Source organism: Carlito syrichta, unplaced genomic scaffold (assembly GCF_000164805.1).
Source record: "Carlito syrichta isolate Samal-C Ts95f unplaced genomic scaffold, Tarsius_syrichta-2.0.1 Scaffold169390, whole genome shotgun sequence".
In the NCBI taxonomy this organism is placed as follows: Eukaryota; Metazoa; Chordata; class Mammalia; order Primates; family Tarsiidae; genus Carlito; species Carlito syrichta.
The window spans coordinates 1-19,726 of NW_007113486.1; the positions used below are offsets into that span (position 1 = coordinate 1).

Sequence of the window (19,726 nt, forward strand, 5' to 3'; positions counted from 1 at the left end):
GCCTCTTCCTGCTGCTGCACGTGGGCAGGCTAGTACAACATGGAGGCCAAAGCCCAACCCTCTACTCGCAAGTTGGCTCCCGGCGACCGGACCCCGTCCTGAGGCCCCGTTAGAGCGGAGGGTGTCCCTTCCGAGGGACTTGGGAGCTCCGCGTCCGCCGCGTCACTCGGGAAATCACCCGCGGTTCTGGGATTCCGTGCTAGGAAATGGGGTCCGAGACGATGGAACGCAAGATTCGCCCAGCACCCCACCCACCAGGGTTTAGGAGCTTCGCGTGGGAACCGGGAGCAGAGACCAAATGTGTACTTTTATGTCACAGTATCACATTCCGCTGTTGACAAGCCTAAAGAACTTTTCCATGTTAAGTATAATTCAGAGATGCATAGCTCCCAACCCTTCAGTTCCAATAAGGCACCGAGAAAGAGTGGAAGCAGAACTTATAATTGATTCATCTCTTACAGCTTTTACCAGTCCATACAAGGTCAGTAGGGTTTGTTGAGTTTCTTAGCGACAAGACTTAAATTCATTTTATTAGTATAGTTCAATAATCTTAAGAGATACAGGATGATTATCTTCTTTTTTTTTTTTTTGAGTTGGAGTCTCACTCTGTCGGCCAGACTGGAGTCCGGTGGCACGCTCCCAGCCACCGCAGCCTCCACCTGCTGGGCTCCGGTGATCCTCCTGCCTCAGCCTTCCAAGTAGCCAGAACTACAGGCATGTGTTACCATGCCCGGCTAATTTTTGATTTATTGTAGAGATAAGCTCTTGTCAAGTTGCCTGGGTGGGTCTTGAACCCAAAGGCTCAGGCAATCCACTCGCCTCGGCCTCCCAACGTACTGGGATTACAGGCTGAGCCACGGAGCCTGGCCTATGATTATCTTCTTATGTTTAGTAACACTTATAGTATCAACTTTAAAAAGAAGTTTTATTCAGAGTCTCACTCTGTCTCCCAGGCTAGAGTGCAGCAGCATGCTCACAGCTATTGCAACCTTGACTTGCTGGACTCAGGTGATCCCTCCATCTCAGCCTTCCGAGTAGTTGGAACTATAAGCACGCACCACCGTGCCTGGCTAGTTTTTTGATTTATTGTAGAGATGAGGTCGCACCAAATTGCCCAGACCGGTCTCAAACCCCTGAACTCAATCCTTGCGCCTCGGCCTCCTGAAGTGCTGGGATTACAGGCATGAGTCGCTCACTGCACCCGGCTGTTCCCATTAAAGAGAGCAGGAAAATGAAGCTCAGAAAATTCATCCAAGGTTATACAGTTAGTAAGTAGCTAAACGAAGATTCAAATCCAGGCTCTAAGGCAGAGTTTGCAGGGCTCAGAGGCCTTCTGAGGTCTGCACATGTGTTCTGCTGGGTCTGCATAGTGTTTTCAAAAAACAGGGACTAGTGGCTGACATTTAACCCTGGAAGATGTCATGTACAAATCTGGATTTCTGGCTGCTCTTGACTATGGTGGTGACCTAATGAGACGGCTGCCGTCAGTGGGAGCCGACGGTCTGCTGTGCCACGTGGCAGGTGGCACAGGTGGTGCTCTACTCCTGGTCGCCTACCCTGCCGCCCGGAAGGCCACGCTCTTGCCACCGTGCTGGGCTGCCTGGCTTACTCCTGGCACCCTGCTGCAGAGGGGAACCTCTGGAGTCTTCAGATTTAATTAGCCTCGGTTCGCAGTTACCTCTTTTCCTGGAAGCATTATCAGTGAAGGTATTTGTGTGTCTCAGCTGGATTTTCACGTTCAATTTCAGGATTTCCGTCACCAAGGAGTAAGAAGACTTTAGGGCAGAAACTCTTGGCTATGCTCCCTTCAGAACACAGCTCTAAGAGGACGGAAGACCAGCAGAATCCTCAAGAGGTCTTTAAGACGCTGGTAGACTTGGTTAGTATCTGTGCGAGTAGCTTGTTGCAGGCTGTGGTTCAGCCAGTGTCTTTTGCTTTCTGTTAATTCAACTCTTCACCCTCTGTGTGTGTGCTTGCCTCTTCTGGCCTTTTCCCAGGAAACCATATCCCGGAAGCAAGATCTTCAGCTCCTTAAACGCCCGAATGCTCTTGTCACTCCTGTCTGTGCTCCTTCCGGGCAGGCCTAAGCCTCCACCTCTGAAGGGAGGGGGCTCCTGTAACGAATTCCAGCCAGCTCTGTCGCCTGCACATGCAGTTGTGACAAGACCATCTATTTATCCGGGCACCCTTAAAGCACTCGAGGCACTTCCTCACACATGGCGCCCTTTAATTATCACAAGCCTGAAACCAGGCCTGCTATCTGCATCCCACAGATGACTAAACTGAGACACTGAGAGACTCAGGCTACGTGAACATACTTCTCTCCAAAGAGTGGGATTGATCTCCGTGTAAATATACGAAAACAATTTCACAGCTAAATAGCTGTGTATTTTTTCAGAAATAAAACAGAGCCGGGCTCGGTGGCTCAGCCTGTAATCCCGCGCCTTGGGAGGCTGAGGTGAGTGGATTGCCTGAGCCTGTGGGTTCGAGACCCGCCTGGGCAACTTGGCGAGACCTCATCTCTACAATAAATCAACAGCCGGGCGTGGTGGCGTGTGCCTGTAGTTCCAGCTACTTGGAAGGCTGAGGCGGAAGAATCGCTGGAGCCCAGCAGGTCGAAGCTGTGGTGGCCGTGAGCGTGCAATGCACTCCGGCCTGTGCTGAGAGGGAGACTCTGACTCAAAAAAGAAAAAGAAACCTCAATAACACGTAGCATAATGCTTGGGGATCAGGTAATACCTAATTAACTTATTTGTATTGGTTGACTTGATAGATTTAGGGTTGGATTTTTTTTGGTTTTTGAGTCGGAGTCTTTTCTGGTGCACAGGCTGGAGTGCAATGGCACAATCATGGCTCACTGCAGCCTCGAACTCCTGGGCTCAAGCAATCCTCCTGCCTCAGCCTCCCAAGTAGCTGGGACTACAGGCATGCGCCCCACACTCAGCTAGTTTTATTTATTCATTTTTCATTTGCATGATAGATGGACAGAATCAGAGTCTCACTCTGTTGCCCCAGCTGGAGTGCAGTGGCACACCCACGGCCACCGCAGCCTTGACCTATAAGGCTCAGGCCATCCTTCCATCTCAGGCTTCCAAGTAGCTGGAACCACGGGCATGCCCCACCACGCCTGGCTAATTTTTTGATTTATTGTAGAGACGAGGTCTCGCCAAGTTGCCCGGGCTGACCTCAAACCCCTGGGCTCAGGCAATCCTCTCACCTCTGCCTCCCAAAGTGCTGGGATTACTGGCATGAACCACCGTGCCCAGTAGTGTTTTTTGAATTGTAAAAAATGTTATGTAAAGACAGCGTCTCGCTATGTTGCCTAGGCTTGAACATTTTGGTAAAATACCACAATAGTCCTTTATCTGAATATATTCGGTGATTGATTGACTAACTGGCACATCTTTAATTTCTGTGCATGCAGCTGAATGACAAAGAAGAAGCTTTGGCTCATCAAAGAAAGGTTAGTTATATGCTTGCTCGAGCACTGGAAGATAAAGAGGCTGCCTCAAAAGAGAATAAGGAAAAAAATCCTTTGAAAGAGAACTTCCCACTCAAAAAGGCCTGGCATAAAACTTCAGGAGTCTCTGTTTTGCGTGACCCTGTACATTCAAGCGTCCAGCTTTTTAGTTCTGGGTGCTGCATTTGTTCAACCCGGCACGCTGCAACAGATCCAGACTATAGGAGAACTCTTCAAAGGTCCCGTTCTTTGCCATCAGGTATCAGATTTTGAAGACAAGTGAGCTGGAATTAGAACTGAGAGCTGTTTATATCCAGAGACTTTGAAAAAGGATTACATAAATGTTGCTACATTTTGAGAAATTGTACTTTCTAGATATCTGTAAATTTTAGGAGGCAGCTTAAATCAAACATTTTCTACAAGAAATTTGATATTGTATTGACATTTTATTTATAAATTACATTGCTGTATTTTATGAAGTTTTCAGTGTTTGCCAACATCTTAAAAACAAAGCAAAAATGGCTGGGCTCAGTGGCTCAGCCTGTAATCCCACCACTTTGGGAGGCTGAGGCGAGTGGATTGCCTGAGCCCACGGGTCTGAGACCAGCCTGGGCACCTTGGCGAGACCTTGTCACTACAAGAAATAAAAAATTAGCCGGGTGTGGTAACGTGCACCTGTAGCTGTGGCTACTTGGAGGGCTGAGGCGGAAGGATTGCCAGAGCCCAGCGGGTCGATGCTGGGGTGGCCATAAGTGTGCCACTGCACTCCAGCCTGGATGATGGAGTGAGACTCCAACTCAAAAAAGAAAAAGTAATGGTATGGGGGGAAAACTACAAGTTATTTAACTGTTTGCGATTGACTACAAGGATCTTAGATTAGCCAAACTAACATTATAACCATATAACCTTAACGCTCTATGAAGTCACAGTAACTAGGAGTGATTGAAAGTTAATTTTTGAAATATATTTAGCCAGGCGTGGTAGCGCGCACCTGTAGTTCCAGCTACTCGGAAGGCTGAGGCGGAAGGATCGCCGGAGCCCGGCGGGTCAAGGCTGCGGTGGCTGGGAGCGGCCACTGCACTGCCACTGGGTGACAGAGTGAGACTCCAACTCAAAAAAAAGAAAAAGAAATATATTTATCTTGTTGTGTTTTCATTTCCCAGGATTTTTCGTTTGCTGTATAAAATTTTAAAATAACATGCCAGGCATGGTGGCTCACACCTGCAATCGCAGCACTTTGGGAGGGCAAGGTGGGAGGGGTGCTTGAGCCCAGGAGTTCCAGTCCAGCCCGGACAACATAACAAGAGTCTGTCTCTACAAAAACTAAAACAAAATTAGCCAGGCATGGTGGCACGCACCGGTAGTTCCAGCTCCTCGGGTGGCTGAGGTAGAAGGATCACCTGGGCCCAGCAGTTCAAGGCTGCAGTGACTCATGATGCCACTGAACTCCAGTCTGGACAGCAGAGTGAGACCCCAACTGAAAAACAAACAAACAAGCCATGTATGGTGGCACACACTTGTAGTTCCCCCAGCTGCTATGGAGGCTGAGGCATGAGGATCGTTTGTGCTCGAGGGTTCGAGGCTGCAGTGACTGTGACCGTGCCACGGTCCCCTAGCCTGGAAAACAGAGCAAGACCCCGTCTCTAAGTAAAAGAAAATAATTTCCTGAAGCTAACTTCAATACAAAGTTGTGATGTGGGACTTGGGCAGAAGTCTATTCAGAGGCACTGCTGGTGACCTCTGCAGCTTCTTCTGCAGACAGGTCACATTTTGTAGCCGATCTGCAAGGTGCTTGGCTGTACTCCCTCTCGTTGCATTCTGAGAGGTGGATGTGACGGAAAATGGAGTCTCAGGGACGCGAGGAAGCTGCCTGAGCCAAGGGGAATCCCGGGGAATAGGCTTTTACCTGTGTGATTCTACCTACGTCAAGATCTGGGTGTCCGATGAAAGTTTACTGGGGCCACTAGAAAATAGCACAAATGCTGTCGTTTTCTAGCCATGAGGTATCTGGTTAATACGTCTTGTCTTTTAATTACTTATTTTTTTTTTATTTTTTTGAGTCGGAGTCACTCTGTCACCCAGGCTTGAGTGCACACGCATGGCCACCGCAGCCTCGACCTAGTGCGCTCAGGCGATCCTTCCATCTCCGCCTTCCAAGTGGCTGGACTGGCATGCGCCACCACGCCTGACTAATTTTTTGATTATGGTAGACGAGGTCTCACCATGTTGCTCAGACTGGACTCGAACCACTGACCTCAGGCAATCCTCTCACCTCCGCCTCCCAAAGTGCTAGGATTACAGGCTTGAGCCACCACACCTGGCTACTTCTTATTTTGTAAATGAGAGACTGAGAACCTAAGAGATAATACCTTTTAAAAAACCACAAAGCTGAACTCTTATTCCATGATATTGTCTAGATAACACAGAAGTCTTCCCCGTGGGATGCAGGCTGTTGGTATCATGATCTCATTTACAGTGAGTGATTGGTTCTATATGAAGCCGGTAAAAAAGAAACTGAAGAGTCATGTCTCATTTATGTATCTTACCTCTGAGGTAACAGATTATGGTCACAGATAAGAAGATACTTGGGGGGATGAAAAACTGGAGGTGTCCTCACAGATTTCCCCAGAATTCAGAACAAGTGTTTGGTCTTTCAGTATGTTTCCTCTTCTACAGTATATAATCAGTCTTGCTTAATAGATATTGGTCATCCGCTTCACAAGAATTAGGAAAATAACTATTGTTTGGAAAATTATGTTTCCCAAACTTTGGCACTCTTTTTCCTCCCGGGAGCACCTGTTACAGCTTGCTGAACCAGTACTGGAAAATATTGCTCTGAAGTCCTAAGTGTTTCCATTTGAGTTCTTGGTCTTACTTTTTTTTTTTTTTTTTTTTTTTTGTCAGAGTCTTACTCCGTTCTCCAGATTGGAGTGCAGTGGCATGCCCACGGCCATCCCAGCGTCGACCTGCTGGGCTCCAGCGATCCTGCCGCCTCAGCCTTCCAAGTAGCTGGAACTACAGGCGCGCGCTACCACGCCCGGCTAATTTTTGATTTATTGTAGAGACGAGGTCTCGCCAAGTTGCCGGGGCTGGTCTCGAACCCGCAGGCTCAGGCAATCCACTCACCTCGGCCTCCCAAAGCGCTGGGATGACAGGCTGAGCCACCGAGCCCGGCTGTGGCCCTTAGTCTTACTTTTAAGAACCATGTGTCACAAAAGCCACTGTATGAGGATTGTCATTACAGCATTATTTGTGCAAGTAAAAATGGAAGAACTTAAATGCCCATAGGGAAGTAACTCGGCAGTATGCTGCATCCATGCCATGAAACCTGTGCAGTCACTGTAGACAGTGAAGTCAATCTATACCTGTCTCCATTTAAGGGCTCCTGAGTGAAATGTGAGCAGTGTGCATCCTCAGTCATCTAGGGAAGAAACTCCTGTGCGTGGATACATGTCACACACACACACACACGCACGCACGCGGACATGTACCAAGGAAAGCAAACCTTTTTTGAGTTGGAGTCTCACTCTGTCGCACATGCTGGAGTACAGTGGCACACTCATGGCCACCTTAACCTGCTGGGCTCAAGAGATCCTTTCACATCAGCCTTCCATGTAGCTGGAACTACAGGCACACGCTACCATGCCTGGCTTTTTTTTCTTTTTCTTTTTCTTTTTTTTGAGTCGGAGTCTCACTCTGTCGCCCAGACTGGAGTGCAGTGGCCGCTCCCGGCCACCGCAGCCTCGACCTGCTGGGCTCCGGCGATCCTGCCGCCTCAGCCTCCTGAGTAGCTGGAACTACAGGCACGCGCTACCATGCCCGGCTAATTTTTAGATTTATTGTAGAGATGAGGTCTCACCAAGTTGCCCAGGCGGGTCTCGAACCCACGGGCTAAGACAATTCACTCACCTCGGCCTCCCAAAGTGCTGGGATGACAGGCTGAGCCACCGAGCCCGGCCTTTTTTTCTTTGATTTACTGTAGACACGAGGTCTCGCCAAGTTTCCCAGGCTGGTCTCGAACCCTAGACTCGGGCAGGCGTCTTGCCTCACTCTCCCAAAGTGCTGGAACTACAGGCGTGAGCCACCGCACCAGGCTGGAGCTGTGCCTCAATGGAGCAAAGCTGTCCTTGCCTCAGGTCTGTCTTCCAGACTTGGGCTAAGTAGGTGTAGCAGGTAATGTCATCTGCATCAAAGTATTGGGTGAGGGAACACACAGCTTCCATAAGCCCGAAATATGTCTGGAAGGAAACATGAGAAGCCACAGCAGGCGCTGAGGAGGGGGACTTAGGAAGGCCGGGGTGGGCAGGGAGAGAATTTCACTATTTTTTAAGACCTACGGATACTACTTGGGTTATCTTCCCCAAGGAAAATACTTCCCAGGTGCCTCTGAGGTAAGGTCAGGTTTCAGAACCAAGGCTGTAACGCCAAGAGCCCCTACTAAGGATTAATGAATTATTCTGCATTCAACGTTTCTTGGACTTTGCGAGGCCTATGCTCCATAGGTGTTTTGTGGGTGACATGAAATCTACAGATAGCCCCAAGATTTCATTTTAACACATCAATTCCCACCCCGTTTTAACATCAAAATATTCTTGCAAATGCTCATTTCTGAGTGGCAAAACTGGACGATATCCACATTCAGGAAGTGAGTGCTATCTCTGCTGGAGGTTTAGTCTTCCCTCTTGGCTGAATGTACAGGACTTTTACAGGAGGGTCTAAAGAGAAGTAATTCTCAGTAGTCTCTCTGAGAAACAAAATCAAACAAAAACAAAAAGCAAGAGGCCCTAACTAAATAAACTTAAGAAGCCAGAAACCACAAAACTGCTGAGTGTAACCACCTGTACTGTGAATCTCTCCCCCTTTCCCTTCTTTTTTCTTGAGTCGGAGTCTCTGACCCAGGCTAGAGTGCAGTGGCCCGAACACGGCTCACCACAGCCTCGAACTCCACCTCCTGGGCTCAGGCGATCCTTCCACCCCAGGAGCTGTGCACCACCACGTCCAGCTCCTTTTCTGACTTCTTTAGAGACAAGGTCTTGCTGTGCTGCCCCGGCTGTCTTGAACTCCGGGCTCAGGCAAGCCTCTTACTTCGGTTTCCCAAGGTGCTGGGATGAGGCCGTGAGCCACCGCACCAGCCAACAGCACCAGCCAACAGCAGGGTTTGCCTTGAGGCAAACGTTGTGCTTGGCACACAGCAGCTTATGCCACTCCCCGTCCTTCACAGACGGTATTAGAAAGATGCCTACTGCAAAGCTGAAATTTAATGACAATGACTTGGATGGCTCAAGGGCACGCTTAAATAAAACCGGCATCGTTTTGTGTTTGAGTCGGAGCCTCACCCTGTCGCCCAGACCGGAGTGCAGCGGCCGCTCCCGGCCACCGCGGCCTCCACCTGCCGGGCTCCGGCGAGCCTTCCGCCTCAGCCTTCCCAGTAGCCGGAACTACAGGCGCGCGCTACCATGCCCGGCGGATTTTTTGATTGATTGTAGAGATGCGGTCTCGCCAAGTTGCCCAGGCGGGTCTCGAACCTGCGGGCTCAGGCCATCCACTCACCTCACCTCCCAAAGTTATGGGCTCACAGGCTGAGCCACCGAGTCGGCTTGGCATTGTTTTGCAAAACTTGAATGAGTGATGATACAGCGTGTGAGGCGCTGAGGACTCAAGCCTGCTTGTGTGACATCAGGTAAAACGTCTGTTGAAGTCCTTTGCTCATTAAAAGTTTTTTTTTCCTTTTTTGAGTTGGAGTCTTACTCTTTTCACCCAGGCTGGAGTGCCGTGGCACAATCTTGGCCACCGCAGCCTACATCTGGGTCTAGGGTTTAGGTGATCCTTCTGCCTCAACCTTCCAAGTGGCTGGATCTACAGATGCAAGCCACCACGCCCAGCTAGTTTTTGTGATCTCTTGTAGAGACGAGGTCTCGCCAAGTTGCCCAGGCTGTTCTCAAACCCCCCGTCTCAGGCCATCCTCTCGCCTTGGCCTCGCCAAGTGCTGGGATTACAGGCTGAGCCACCGTGCCTGGCCATGTTTTTTTTTTTTGAGTTGTAAGAATTCTTTACATATTCTGGAGAGCAGTTTTATCTACCATAGATTTTGCAGCTTCAATGCATGTATCAATGGCGACAAAGGAAATTAACATCTTGCCACGATTATGAAAACACTTCTGACCTCGTAGAGCTCCTTAAAGTCTCGGAGACTCAAGATCCACGGCCGCGAACGGCTGCATGAGGAAGGCGGGTCCAAGAGCTGAACACAGCAGGCTATTCTCCGGGTCACAGAAGGCGCTACTGCCGCACATTTTATACTTGTAAGAATGCGCTCCATTTCTATCTTAAAAATTTTTAGGCACACAGTTCAGGAGCGTCACGTGTGTTCACATCGTACGATCAAACTCTAGAACTGTTCATCTTGCAAAATACGCTGGACCCATTAAGCGACCCCCACCTCCATCTCCCCCACCTCTGGCACCACCATTCTGCTGTTTCGACGAGCTGACTTCACCAGGCAGCTCCCAAGGAGCGTCAGACGGCATCGCTCCTTCGGTGACGGCCGTATCTCAGCGCGATGGGCTCAAGGCTCATCCGTGTAGCATGTGTCGGCATCCCTACACTGCTGATCCATTCTTCCCTCACAGACGGACGCTGGGGTTTCTTCCACCTCTTGGGGACATGAATGGCAGTGCTACGAATGTGCATGTGTACGTGTCTCTCCAGGATCCTGCTCAGGCATATTCTTTGGGACACAAACCCGGAAGTAGGACTCCTGGCTCATGTGGCGATTGATTTTCCCCACTGTTCTCCTTTTTATCTTAAATGACGTAAGGTGTGCTTTTGACTTGCATTTCTCAACTAAAGACTGGTGAAGTTGGGCATCTTTTCATATGCTTGTCGGTCATTTGCATATCATCTCTGGTGAAATGTACGTTCAAGTCCTTTGCCCATATTTATTTTATGATTTATTTATTTAGAATTGGGGGTCTCATTCTGTCCCAGGATGGGTGCAGTGGTACGATCATGGCTCACCATAGCCACAGCCTCCTGAGCTCAGGTAATCTACCTCAGCTTCCAAGTAGGTGGGACTAAAGGCATCACCATGCCCGGGTAATTTTTATTTTTTGTAGCGATAAGGTCTCACTGTATTGCCAAAGCTGATCTCAAACACCTGGGTTCAAGTTATCTTCCTGCCTTGGCCTTCCAAAGTGCTGGGATTACAGGCATGAGCCACTGTGCCCTGTCCTTTACCCACTTTCTACTTTCTTTTTTTATTTTTTTGAGTCAGAGTCTTACTCTGTCACCCAGGTTGGAGTGCAGTGGCACACTCACAGCCACGCCAGAGTCGACCTGCTGGGCTCCGGCAATCCTTCCGCCTCAGCCTTCCAAGTAGCCGGAACTACAGGTGTGCACTACCACGCCCAGCTAATTTTTTGATTTATTGTAGAGACAAGGTCTCGCCAAGTTGCCCGGGCTGGTCTTGAACCCGTGGGCTCAGGCAATTCACTCGCCTTGGCCTCCCAAAGTGCTGGGATTACAGGCTGAGCCACCAAGTCTGGCCTATCCATTTTTTAAATGGGTATTTTTTTTTTTTTTAGTTGCAGGAATTCTTTATATACTCTGGATATTAACCTCTTATGAGTTTTTTTCAAGTATGTTCTCCCATTCCATAGTTTGCTTTTTTACATTGTTCATGATATCCTGTGATTCACAAAAGTTTTAAATTTTGATATAGTTCGATTTGCCTATTTTTACTTTTTTTTTTGAGTTGGGAGTCTCACTCTGTTGCCCAGGCTAGAGAGCAGTGGCACACTCACAGCCACCCCAGTGTCGACCTGCTGGGCTCCAGTGATCCTTCCACTTCAGTCTTCCAAGTAGCTAGAACTACAGGCATGTGCTACCATGCCCAGTTAATTTTTGATTTATTGTAGAGACGAGGTCTCACCATGTTGCCCTGACTGGTCTCGAACCTGTGGCCTCAGGCAATCCTCTCGCCTCAGTCTCCCAAAGTGCTGGGATTACAGGCTGAGCTACCGTGTCTGGCTCTTTTTACTTTTGTTGCTATAGTTTTTAGTGTCATATCCAGGAAGTCCTTGCCAAATTTAATGTCATAAAACTTTTCACCCTATGCTGTCTCCTAAGAATCTTAAACTTTTTGGTCTTACATTTAGGTCTTTGGTTCATTCTGAGCTAACTTTTATATATGGTATCAGGTAAGGGAGGCTTCTTTGTTTTAAGAACTTCTAAGCAGCTCCTGAGAGTATAGATGCAACAAACTTATAAAACTACTTTGGAGAACTATGGCAATATCAACACTACTTGAAAACGCACGACTGAGTGTGGTGGTTCATGCCTGCAATCCCAGCACTTTGGGAGGCCGAGGTGAGAGGAGACTGCCTAAACCCAGGAGGCTGAGCTGTGGTGAGCCATGATCGTGCCACTGCACTCGAGCCTGGGCCACAGAGCGAGACTTCAACTCAAAAAAAAGTAAAAATTTTTTTTAAAAGCAGGGTTTCCTGCCTTTGCAGCAGATGAAAAAATCAGATAGATTTGATCAAAGAGGATTCTGTACATTGCTGCAGGCTCACAGATGGTGAGAGCATGTGACGAGGCCTGGAAGCTGCCTTAAGCAGCTGAGAGATGCCTCTGACAATCAAGGAAATGGGACAACGGAACACGTGAATCAAAACAACAAGAACTGACCGGGCTCGGTGGCTCAAGCCTGTAATCCCAGCACTTTGGGAGGCCGAGGTGACAGGACTGCCTGAGCCTAGGGTTCGAGACCTGCCTGGGGAACTTGGTGAGACCACTTCCCTACAAGAAATCGAAAAAAAACAGCTGCCCATGGTGGCGTGTGCCTGGAGTTCCAGCTACTTGGAAGGCTGAGGCAGAAGGATCGCCTGAACCCAGCTAGCTGGTTGAGGCTGCAGTGGAGCGTCGCTGCACTCCAGTCTGGGCAGCAAAGTGAGACTCCAACTCAAAAAGCAAAACAAAAGAAACTGCAAGAACCACATGAGCTTGGTAGCTGATTTTTCCCCGCAGAGGAGAGCCCACCTCGATTCTGTCCTTGTGAAACCCCAGCAGAAAAAACAAGTGGGTCATACCGGAGACCTGCTCTACAGAACTCACCGTGTTACTTAAAGCAGCTATGTTTATGGTAACTTTTACAAAGCAATAGAAAAATGAAACAGTCCACAAATCGAGCATGAGTCAATGGTGTTGTATATGTACGACACTATATCATATGGCAGTCAAATGAGCTAGATGTATGTATTAACATGGAAAGCATTCAGAAGCTCTGAGTTAAAAAAAAAAAACCCATGAGAAACAGTCCAACAACTCATGCAACGTAAGACCCCAAGCAATGCTGTCGTGCTATGCATACCTGACAGCATCTTTGTAAAATGGCAGTCTAACGTCCTGGAAGGGCCCGCCTGGTTTCCGGGGAGTCCGCTGCCTTAGGGGGAATGAACGGGAAAATGAGGAGTGGAACAGGGCGGGGTCTCAACCTTCTCTGTGGGTTTCCAGCAAGTTCATTCCTATTGGTAAAGTCTGGATGACATAAGTATTTGCTACATCACTACTACTATTTTTGCATTTTCGTTTTGTTTTGTTTTGAGTTGGAGTCTCACTCTGCCGCCCAGACCAGAGAGCAGCGGCCGCTCCAGCCACTGCAGCCTCGACCCGCTGGGCTCCGGCGATCCTTCCGCCTCCGCCTTCCACGTAGCCGGAACTACAGGTGCGTGCTACCACGCCCGGCTCGTTTTTGATTTATTGTAGAGATGAGGTCTCGCCAAGTTGCCCAGGCGGGTCTCGAACCCGCGGGCTCAGGCAATCCACTCACCCCGGCCTCCCAAAGGCGCGGGATTACAGGCTGAGCCACCAAGCCTGGCTTTTTTCCATTTTCTAATGCTACCCTTGCATCTACAGATTTATGATGTGACATAAACCAGAGCTTCAAAGTAACTGGTTTTTTGTTTTTTTTGAGTCAGGGTCTTACTCAGTTGCCCAGGCTCAAGTGGGATGGCACAATTACAGCTCCACAGGCTCCAACTCCTGGGCTCAAGCAGTCCTCCTGAATCAGCCTCTCAAGTAGTTTGGACTCCAGACACATGCCACCACACCCAGCTAATTTTGTTTTTGTAGAGTTGGGGTTCTGCTGTGTTGCTCAGGCTGGTCTCAAACTCCTGGGCTCAAGCAATTCTCCCTACTCCACCTTGTTAAATTCTGGGCTTACAGTGATGATTATTTTCATGAGTTTCCCTAATGCATTTTCAATTCCATATTTTAAGAGAAATAAAACTCACCTCACTTTTATAGTCTGATCAGAAAAGCAAGAATTAAACTTTTTATTTTAAAATACATTTAATAAAAATAACCCATAGCTTTACATATCTTACATGTGTAGAATATTTACAAATTCACTTCTAGAGCATTTACTTAATGTTTACTATTTTTCCATTTGCCTTTTTTGACTATTTCCTTCAGTAGTAAAATATTGTCCAGTGTTCTCTGTAACTAAAAAATTAGCTTCTTGGGCATTACTCCTAAAAAGCAAAAAAGAGAGAGAAAAAAGTTGTTCACATTTAACAAGTTAACAATGTAAACTTGCTTACAGCAATGTTAACCAGTTCCGGCATTCCAACTACATTATTCCCCAAGTCGGATTTCCCGCCAGCACTTGTCATGCATTAAGCAGACAGCGAACAGGAGGAATTTACGAAGGGCACATTGACAGGCCTCGTAACTTGGGTATGCTCAGTGTCTGGCGTGCTCTCAGTGAAAGCAAATACAGTCAAGCAGCACATTCCATGTTTTACGGTTTAAATTTCTCACAAGCAACATTTCTTAGATGGCCTGCAGTCATAAGCCATACTTGAGCCATCTAGAATATTCTGAATTCAATTTGCTTCTTATAAAAACGGGAATTGTACCTTGTTCCAAGGCATCTGTTCTTTTCCGTTTTGTCGCCATGGCTGGGTTTGATGGTTCCTTTAAGGTTTCCACTGGACAGTTTGGTCTTGGCAGCTGACATCCAGGTGTTGGTCCTGGCCGATTGCTGAAATACTTAGTTTTCAATGCCTTTTAGAAGAAAAGATACCAAAGGAAGTCAGACTTTTGAGTATCTGAGACATGTGAAGGAAGATCTAACCTCCAAAATTGTTGGGAACATTAAAAACACTATGTGAACGCCCTCCCTACTTCCAAAACAAAACAAAATTAACATCAAGTATTTAGACATGCAAGTTACCACAAAGAAACATCTAGAATCCTAAGAATGGCTGATAATTTTATTACTAAAACAACAAGACATTCCCGCCTTCTAGTTTTTCCACAATTAAATAGGCTATACGGGCTGAATACGTCTTATCCAAAATGTGTGATATAGAAGAGTTTTAGATTTTGGAATATTTGCATATATATGAGATAACACAAACATAAAATTTATGTATGTTTCATATACCCCCTACACACATAGGCTGAAGGTAATAATTTGCGAATGAAGTAAATTTTGTGTTAAGTCTTTTTTTTTGAGTTGGAATCTCACTCTGTCGCCCAGACTGGAGTGCAGCGGCCGCTCCCGGCCACTGCAGCCTCGACCTGCTGGGCTCCGGCGATCCTTCCGCCTCAGCCTTCCGAGTAGCCGGAATTACAGGCATGAGCTACCACGCCCGGCTGATTTTTTGATTTATTGTAGAGATGAGGTCTCGCCTGCCCAGGTGGGTCTCAAACCCGCGGGCTCAGGCCATCCACTCACCTCAGCCTCCCAAAGGCGCGGGATTATAGGCTGAGCCACCGAGCCTGGCTGCTTGTTATTTCTTAAAACAAACAAAATCACATCTTTCTAGTATTTAAAAAATTTAAGATAATTTTATGAAATTCTATTTTTATTTTGTCAGCGCCACAGTTAAGATTATCCTTCTATCTCCTAATATAAAGAAGAAATTCCAGAATACCTGTGTGGCCGTAATTCGAGTACACGGATTAAAGAAGAACAAGCCTCGTAGGAGATCCAATAAGTCGTCCCCTGCTGCGCTGAAGATGTGTTGCAAAGGGATTCCAGGGAAACTCTTAAATGTCACATAATCTGGAAGACTACACATGTCCTGCAAAAATATTTTTACAACTCAAGCTTGAGGATTTAAAGGCTTACAGATTGCAAATGAAATAAAACTCAAAAAGTAAAAATGAAATACACGTAGGTTAGTATACTGAAAGCTGCAAAATGCTTTTAAATTAAATCAAAGATCAAAATGAATGGTGAGATGTACCACGTTTATGTACCAGAAGACTCAGCAAAGGAAGAATGTTAATTCCCCTCAAATTAATTTGCAGGTTAGGGTTAGTTGGCTGCCAAAAACATATACATGTGGTGTGATCCCATTTTGAGGGAGGGAGGGAGGGAGACAGAAAGAAAATGCAGCCCTGTGTGTGCACCTGTGGGAATACACTCCCAGCTTGGCTTTACACCAACTTTCTAATAGTGATGACCCCTGAAGTGGGGATTACTGGGGTGGGTGAAGGGCTACATTTATAAAAGAGGTTGGATGGCATTTCAGTTTTAACTTTCTTACTTTATATACTTTATCATTAAAAAAAAATTTTTGTTTAATTAGCCGGGCGTGGTAGCGCATGCCTGTAATTCTGGCTACTTGGAAGGCTGAGGCGGAAGGATCGCCAGAGCCCAGCAGGTCAAGGCTGCGGTGGCCGGGAGCGGCCACTGCACTCCAGTCTGGGTGACAGAGTGAGACTCCAACTCAAAAAAAATAAAAAATTTTAAAAAATTTTTTGAAGCAGGGTCACACTCTATCATCTAGGCTGCAGCGCAGTACGACAATCACAGTTCACCACAGCCTCAACTCCCAGGCTCAAGTGATCCTCCTGACTCAGCCTCCCAAGCAGCTGGGACTACAAGCATGCACCACCACAGCTGGCTAAGTTGTTAGGAATTTTTAGAGATGAGGTGTCACTATGTTGCCCAGGCTGGTCTCGAACTCAAGGAGTCCTTCCACTTCTGCCTCCCAAAGTGCTGGGATCACAGGTGTGAGCCACTGTGCTTAGCCTAAATTGTTTTCTCTTTTTTTTTGAGTCAGGGTCGTGCTCCATCCATCACCCAGGCTGGAGTGCAGTGGTGCAATCATGGCTCACAGCAGCCTCCACCTCCTGGGCTCAGGCACTCCTCCCACCTCAGCCTCCTGGGTAGCTGGGACGACAGGCACACACCGCATGGTTGGCTAATTCTTATATGTTTTACAGAGATGAGGTGTTGCTATGTTGCCCAGGCTAGTCTCAAACTCCTGGGCTCAAGTACTCCTCCTGCCTCAACCTCCCAAAGTGCTAGGATTACAGGTGTGAGCCACTGCACCCAGTCCAGTCTAAAATTTTCAACGAACATATATTATAAGTAAATTATAATAATTAATAAAGGTTTCTTTAATATTCGTGTGACAGTGCTATATAAAGCATATGATAATTAAATAACTTTATAGGATTCTAAACAATTTCAAAGAAAATCCATAAAGACTTACAGGCCACTGTTCCTCAGTAGGTGTGCCCAAGGTTTCAAATATTCTCGTCAGCTGATCGAGGTCTGAATCTCCTGGCAAAAAAGGAACCTGAAAGAAAGTGAGAGGCAGACTTTTCAGGGTGGTAGTTGATATCTATAATACATATACTACAAATTTTGCAAGAAAAACTGAAAAACTCTTTAACAAACATTGAAAATTTAGTGTGACATAAATTGATGTGGCATTAGATCCCGCTACTGGTAACGATATAAACAGCACCTTCACCACCTATCTTATCCACTCCAAATCTTAATAAATGCTACCATAATAGGCACTGTGCTAAGCCCTAGGTATTAAAACAAGGGAACAAGTTGTTTCCTGCCAACCCATGGAGTAAAGGAGGAGAACAATGTCGACACACATACACAGACATTTACAAAACAGCGCATTAGGTGAGAATACAGATCCAAGACTGTACAGGAACAGCACTTAGCCACTCTAGATGGGTGAGAAAAGGCTTTCCGGAGGAAGTGGTGACAGATGAACAGGAGTCAGCTTGAGTAACAGTCTAGGGTGGAAGAAGAAAACTGTTCTAGCAAAACATGCCATGCTGCCTAGGCTCGTCGCGGACTACTGGACTCAAGCAACCCTCTCACCTCAGCCTCCCCAGTTAGGTGTTGGAATTACAGGCAGGAGCCCCTAGAAAGCAGATAGCTAACAAATCCCAACAGCAAAGATGCACAGTAACTTCTCGACCATCCAGTGAGCCACAACAGGCCTGGCTGGACGAGGTCGATCTCTGCCCTGAGAGTCTTCTTTGGGTGATCTGTATCGGCCCCAGGGGTGGCTGCTCCTTCTATCTGCTATTCCGGTATTCGATAGAGTTCTCTTTACTTCTTTTTTTTTTGTTTGAGTTGGAGTCTCACCCTGTTGCCCAGACTGGAGTGCAGTGGCCGCTCCCAGCCACTGCAGCCTCGACCCGCTGGGCTCCGGCGACCCTTCCGCCTCAGCCTTCCGAGGAGCCGGAACTACAGGCGTGCGCTACCACGCCCAGCTGATTTTTTGATTTATTGTAGAGATGAGGTCTCGCTGCCCAGGCAGGTCTCGAACCCGTGGGCTCAGGCAATCCACTCGCCTTGGCCTCCCAAAGTGTGGGATTACAGGCTGAGCCACCGAGCCCGGCTTCTCTTTACTTCTTATTTGTCAATCTGTTATTACAATTCCATTATAGTTGACACTTCTTTATGTTGTATTAAACTTCCCTGATCAAATTACTGTGTAGCTTCTATCTTCTGAACAGACCCAGACTTAGTACAATCTCTATTTATAAATTATGTAATAGTATACTAGTATGCATACTAAATATACACAAAAATAGAAACTAAAAATATTTTTAGGCATGGTCATTTTCTTCTTATACCCCAAAGGATTACCTTGTAGTACCTGTACCCTCACTCTGCAGGCCACAATGCAAATTATGGACATCCTTACAATTTAATATTGCCCAGGCTGGTCTTGAACTCTTGGCTTCAAGCGATCCTCTGGCCTTGGCCTTCCAAAATTCTAGGATTACAGGTGTGAGCCAACTGTGCCCAGCCTAATGTGTTGATTTTAGATCCCAATTTGAACAAGCCTACTATCAAGAGGTTTATGAGAAAACTGGGGGAAACAGAAATACAGACTTGATGTTATTAAAGAATTATTGTTCATATTTTTCAGAAAACAATGGTATTGTGGTTATGATAAAGAATCCTGCTGGGCACGGTGGCTCACGCCTGTAAGACCAACACTTTGGGAGGCAGGGACAAGAGGATAGTATAACCCAGGGGTTTAAGACCAGCCTGGCCAACTTGGCAAGACCTTGCCTCTACAAAAAATAAAAAAGTTAGCCAGGCATAGTGGCGCATGCCTGTCGTTTTAGCTACTTGGAAGGCTGAGGAGGAAAGGTTGCCTGAGCCCAGCAGGTCAAGGCTGTGGCGGTCAGGTATGTGCCACTGCACTCCAACCTGGGCAACAGAGTAAGACTTTGACTCAAAAAAAAAAAAAAAAAAATCTTATCTTTTAGAGAAAAATACCGAAATAACATATGGATAAAATTATATAATGTTTGGGATTTCTGGCAATATAGTAGTGTGAAAGGGTGCTTAAAAAATCAAATTGACAATGTTAAACACTACTGAAGCTGGTTGACAGGTATACAGAGGCTCATTTTATTACTCTCTCTGCTTTAACATGTTTGAAAATAGTCGTATTGGCCAGGGGCGGTGGCTCACGTCTATAATCCCAGCACTTTGGGAGGCTGAGGTGAGGACTGCCTGAGTCCATGGGTTCGAGACCAGTCTGGGCAATGTGGCAAGACCGCATTTCTACTATAAATCTAGAAAAATTAGTTGGGTGTGATAACACATGCCTGTAGTTCCAGCTACTTGGAAGGCTGAGGTGGAAGGATCACCTGATCCCAGCAGGTCAAGGCTGCAGTGGCTGTGAGTGTGCCACCGTACTCTAGCCTGGGCAACAGAGTGAGACTCCAACATGAGAAAAAAAAAAAGAAAATAGTCGAATTAAAAAACTTTTCTAGTCCGGCTCGGTGGCTCAACCTGTAATCCTGCGTTTTGGGAGGCTGAGGAGAATGGATTGCCTGAGCCCGTGGGTTCGAGACTCGCCTGGGCAACTTAGCGAGACTTCATCTCTACAATAAATCAAAAATTAGCTGGGCGTGGTAGCGCACGCCTACAGTTCCAGCTACTTGGAAGGCTGAGGCGGAAGGATCGCC

General features: G+C 47.0%; 1 protein-coding gene and 1 long non-coding RNA gene across 4 annotated transcripts in view; one reads left to right on the plus strand and one right to left on the minus strand.

The window, feature by feature from the left end:
* The first annotated feature begins 1,830 nt into the window (after positions 1 to 1,830).
* On the plus strand, positions 1,831 to 15,422 carry LOC103252702. Its single transcript, XR_503806.1, has 3 exons — positions 1,831 to 1,879; positions 3,425 to 3,463; positions 15,346 to 15,422. It is a non-coding gene; the product is annotated as an uncharacterized LOC103252702 (long non-coding RNA).
* The window catches only part of CDK7 (cyclin dependent kinase 7), a 25,773-nt gene continuing 19,809 nt past the window's right edge, over positions 13,763 to 19,726 (minus strand). For all 3 annotated transcript variants that reach the window (XM_021709239.1, XM_021709238.1, XM_008051293.2), the window contains 4 exons: positions 16,975 to 17,061; positions 15,403 to 15,552; positions 14,380 to 14,527; positions 13,763 to 13,992 (listed from right to left, as the gene is read on the minus strand). In XM_021709239.1, coding sequence (XP_021564914.1) covers positions 13,964 to 13,992; positions 14,380 to 14,527; positions 15,403 to 15,552; positions 16,975 to 17,061 — 414 coding nt within the window. In that variant the 3' untranslated portion in view covers positions 13,763 to 13,963. The remainder of the gene's footprint in view (positions 13,993 to 14,379; positions 14,528 to 15,402; positions 15,553 to 16,974; positions 17,062 to 19,726) is intronic.